We start from the raw sequence: 5,020 nt of genomic DNA, 5'->3' as shown, positions 1-5,020 counted from the left end.
TGCAGGTGGTGGCTTTAGTCACTATGCCACAGCAGTGTGCCCTCACCTTTTCCCTTTATCTCTGACTTAGAGTCAAGGACAACAAAAAGCAACTTTAGATCTTAGGGATAAAATGGCCCACATCTTCGCTAACATGTAAGAGGCCCAGTGATCTAAAGGAAAGGTATAGGCCATCTTGCTTGTCTGGGGGCACATCTGAAACCAGAAAACCACATCTGAGTAGTAAGAAAATGTGAGAGCAGGGACAATATCTAGATAAAATATTGCAGGGTAAGTAGGATGATGACTTACTTTCCAAAGTAAAGGAAGGAAGAAAGGGGAGGAGGGAGGAGAGAGGTGTGCATATTAGCAGGAAGCTAGCATTAGGAGCAGAGCCAGAACTCAGCCCAGGCTCTGTGATGTAGGATGCAGGCATCCCCCCAAAAAAACATATTAACTAACCACTGCATCAAATGTCCACCTGCCTTACTTATTTTAGTGAGCAGATGGGCCATGGCCAAGATTCTGATGTTCCCTGGAATGTACTATGCATTTTAATATCATCAACAGCATTGCAAAATAAAACAATTCCATCCCCTACTAGGTCTATTGCAGGGACTTCCTTCCAAGTGTCCAGCCTGATAACACATCTTTCTAAAGTGAACACCCAGTTGTATCACTCTCCTCCTAAAATCTTGAGATGTCTTTCTGGCACTGTCTTTCTGATTCTGTTCATGAGGCTGTAGGAAAAATCACTAACAAGGTGGCTGGCTTACAGATGACAGAAATTGCATGTGAGATTTCTAAGAGTCAGGGAGCCCTCTCTTATTTATTCTATTTCCTTAAGCACTTGTAGATCCACACAAAAATAAATTTATCCTTTATTTCCATTTTCCATGAAGTTATGAAGTTTCATCATATAGTCCATGTGAACATTCAGGTTTTAGAACTATTTTCATGAAAGTAATTATTTGGCCAGAGAAAGGTTCTATTTCTGGGATAATCAAATCTTCTTCTTTCAGTCTACATTAAAAAGTTGAGACAATGAAAAATGTATAGTGGAAATTATAATTGTGGAGTGCAGCATTGTAGCACAACACTTGCATTGCCATCATCCATTCTGGCTGCCCTGCTTCCAATTCAGCTCCCAGCTAATACACCTGGGAAAGCTCTGCCACCCACATGGAAGACCCCTATGGAATCCCTGGCTCTCAGCTTCGGTGTGGCCCAGCCTTGACTATTGCAGCCATTTGGGAAGTGAACAAATTGATGGAAGATCTCTCTCTCTCTCTCTCTCTCTCTCTGTGTGTGTGTGTGTGTGCACATGCATGTGCACATGCCCCTCTCCCTCTGTCACTCTGCCTTTCAAATCAATGAATCTTGGTATATATTTAAAAATAGCACCAGCCAAATGATGATTCAAATGAGTCATGACATGATGGTTAGGAATATCTTAAGCTGCCCATGTATTAGAAACTTTCTGCCTACCTTTGGTCCAAGGGTTAGTCATCAGAAGCTGGGAGGATAGTCACCACATTCATCCTAGTCCCTTTGTCCATGCACCCAATGAGTATGCCCTATTCTACTTTTACTGCCTAGAGTCGGAGGGCAGTTGTGCTAAACTATGTTAGGAATAACAAAATAATAAATGAGGGCTAGCGCTGTGGGGCAGCGGGTTAATGCCCTGGCCTGAAGTGCCGGCATCCCATATGGGTGCCGGTTTGTATGCCAGATGCTCCACTCCCATCCAGATCTCTGCTTTGGCCTGTGATAGTAGAAGATGACCCCAAGCCCTTGGACCCCTGCATTCACATGGGAGACCCACAGGAAGCTCCTGGCTCTTGGAGCTCGCTCGCTCTCTCTCTCTCTCTCTGTGTAACTATGACTTTCAAATAAATAAATAAATCTTTAAAAAAAAAAAGAATGAATGAGGCAGCTTGTCAGTCACTGAACAAGTCCTGGAAACTATTCTGCAAGAAAGGAGTCTGGGCCAGGCTATATGTTAGCTGTTGTGATATGAAGATTAATAGTGTGGCCTGCTGGTGCCGCGGCTCACTAGGCTAATCCTCCGACTTGTGGCACCAGCACACTGGGTTCTAGTCCCGGTCGGGGCACCAGATTCTGTCCCGGTTGCCCCTCTTCCAGGCCAGCTCTCTGCTGTGGCCAGGGAGTGCAGTGGAGGATGGCCCAGGTGCTTGGGCCCTGCACCCCATGGAGGACCAGGAGAAGCACCTGGTTCCTGCCATCGGATCAGCGTGGTGGGCCGGCCGCAGTGCGCCAGCCGCACCGGCCATTGAAGGGTGAACCAACGGCAAAAGGAGGACCTTTCTCTCTGTCTCTCTCTCTCACTGTCCACTCTGCCTGTCAAAAAAATGAAATAAAATAATAAATAAATAAATAAAAGAAAAATAAAAAATAAGAAAAAAGAGTGTGGCCTTTGTATTCATGGTCCAGCATCCAAGGTGCAGAGATAGCTGCAGAAAACAATAATTGTAACACAGAGAATTAAGTGCTAAGGTGGATTACTGTGTGGAATACAGAGAGGAGCTCTAAATTGAGAAGAGGGATGGCAGATGTCTTAATGCAAGAAGAAAGAAGCAAAGTGTTCAGGCACTTTGCTCTTGCTTAAGTAGGAAGTGGTAGATGAGAACGATCAAGAATGATGTTGGAGAGATGGGCACAGATGACATCTCAGAACCTGGAAAGGGAAATTGCACAGAGAATGGGGCTGTGAAGGGAATACAATACAGGGAGGGCTGGAGAGAGAATGAATGAATGAATACAATCAAAGGACTAATGTGATATGAATTACAATTATTGCTGGTACCTGGAGGGAAAGATGAGTTTGGGGCAGACATAACATATGGGGAGTCCTCACATCATTTGAGTTGAAGGGACCCACTGAAGAATTATGTTGCCTAAGAAAGACAAGCATCAAGAGAGGTGCACAAGGAAATCAAGGGAAATCATGGGAAAGGGATATTGTGGGTTCCAGTGCACCCCTGCCATCCCCCAAGAATTAAGGCAGGGGATGTCAAGAGGGAACGTGGTGTTGGGCTTGCCTGTGTCCTTCCCTTTTCCTCTCACAGCCCAAACCAAGTATTTCTGTACCACAGTCCAAGGTGCTAAGGAATCCAGCTGCTGCTTTCTTGAAGGAATCTAATAAGAGCCCTGGATAAGGGTTAAGAGGGAAGGACAAGGACAGGTCTTTCTGGAAAGCAGGAAATGTTCCTAAGCAAGTGTGGGTCACAGAATTCAACAAGGCTTGGTCTGGGGGTGGTGGAGAATGGAGGATTTGGAGTTCTTGGGTCAGGTAATAAGAGAATAGATCTAGAAGGGTCTAGGACTTTGCTGTTAAAAATCTACAGTTCTGTTCGCGTGGCTCCCGGCCCTCGAGAGTTCTGTAAGCGGGAATGGAAGCCCCGTGGCTGGCTAGGCCATGCTTCGGGGCTCTAGAGAACCCATCTATCCTGTCAGGGGCCTACTGGCGAGCGTGGGTCTAGTCGTGGCCTGCCCTACGTGGTGTGGCATGCGCCAGGCCGGCAGCGAGCCGGGGACTGAGGACCGAATGGCCGTGCATTGGCCCTGTACTGGGGAAGTGTCTCGGGAAAGACGGGCCCGAGACATTGTGGGTGAGGCGGTTCGGGCTCATCTGACAAGGACTTAATTCTCCTGATGGAGTTTCGGCTTGGATATCCTGACCCCTCTCAGATAGGTTGTCAGTCAGTCGGGTGTGGCCTGGACTATAGCCAGAGCGGAGTTAAAGCATTGCTTTGCACATCCGTGAGGCCTAGGTGTGTGTCTAGGCCTCAGTCGTGGTGGGAGCCCGTAATTCGCCAAGATGACGAACACAAAGGGAAAGAGGCGAGGTACCCGGTACATGTTCTCCAGGCCTTCCAGAAAACATGGAGTTGTTCCTTTGGCCACATACATGCGCATTTACAAGAAAGGTGACATTGTGGACATCAAGGGAATGGGTACTGTTCAAAAAGGAATGCCCCATAAATGTCACCATGGAAAAACTGGAAGAGTCTACAATGTTACCCAGCATGCTGTTGACATTGTTGTAAACAAACAAGTGAAGGGCAAGATTCTTGCCAAGAGAATAAATGTGCGTATTGAACACATTAAGCACTCTAAGAGCCAAGATAGCTTCTTGAAACATGTGAAGGAAAATGATCAGAAGAAGGAAGTCAAAGAGAAGGGTACCTGGGTTCAACTAAAGCGTCAGCCTGCTCCACCCAGAGAAGCCCACTTTGTCAGAACCAATGGAGTTGCTGGAACCCATTCCTTATGAATTCATGGCATGATAAATGTAAGATAAATAAATAAGACCTAATTGATTAAAAAAATCTACAGTTCTATCAGGATCTTGGGGCATCCATCTGTGCAACTTGGACTGGAAATCATAACACTAGACCATGTGGTCCAGGGCAGTGAAATGGCCAACAAAGACTAGCACCTCTCATAATCTTCTCAGCCATGCCCACAAACAAAACACAATCAAAGAGAAAACTCACTACGCAGTGGCAGCTATCACTGAGTAGTCTAATCATTCTTCCTTCCAAGATATTATCTTCAGCAAGTCTTTCTCCACGAACATTACAGAGTTTACCCTACCTTATACTTAACAATAGGCAATGCCCTTTCCCCTCCCCTAGTTTCCTCAACACTTATCAGACTATGCAGGCTCGGCAGCATGAACCCACACAAAGCCAAATGTCTAGAATCTCTTTCTTTCGTAGAGAGTGGGTGATAAAGACAGAAGGTCTGACCCCAGAAGAGTGGGAGACAGAGCTAGGTATGTGGCACAGGGCCTGGATCACTTCTTCTGGAGATGATGTGAGTGTCTTGCATTGGGACCTTGATGACTATAAATTAGTGAGTTCCAAGTTGTGACCTGGAGGCTGTATCCCCTCTGAAGCTAATTAGACAAATTGATCAGTGATGTGTTCATTCTCTGATTATTTTGGTTCCTCAAGAACAGGGAATCTCTAACCTGCCAATTCATTATCCCTGGGAGACTAACAGTGGGGACATC

General features: G+C 46.0%; 1 protein-coding gene across 1 annotated transcript; it reads left to right on the top strand.

Annotated features, from left to right (window-relative positions):
• Positions 1-3,710: 3,710 nt before the first annotated feature.
• On the top strand, positions 3,711-4,276 carry LOC127489336 (large ribosomal subunit protein eL21-like). Its single transcript, XM_051840612.2, has one exon. It carries the CDS (start codon positions 3,821-3,823, stop codon positions 4,274-4,276), a length of 456 nt encoding a protein of 151 aa, XP_051696572.1. The 5' UTR covers positions 3,711-3,820.
• The last annotated feature ends 744 nt before the right edge of the window (positions 4,277-5,020 follow it).

Source organism: Oryctolagus cuniculus, chromosome 16 (assembly GCF_964237555.1).
Source record: "Oryctolagus cuniculus chromosome 16, mOryCun1.1, whole genome shotgun sequence".
NCBI classification, from domain to species: Eukaryota; Metazoa; Chordata; class Mammalia; order Lagomorpha; family Leporidae; genus Oryctolagus; species Oryctolagus cuniculus.
The sequence above is the reverse complement of the archived record's forward strand: the minus strand, read 5'-3'. Positions and strand labels throughout refer to the sequence as shown.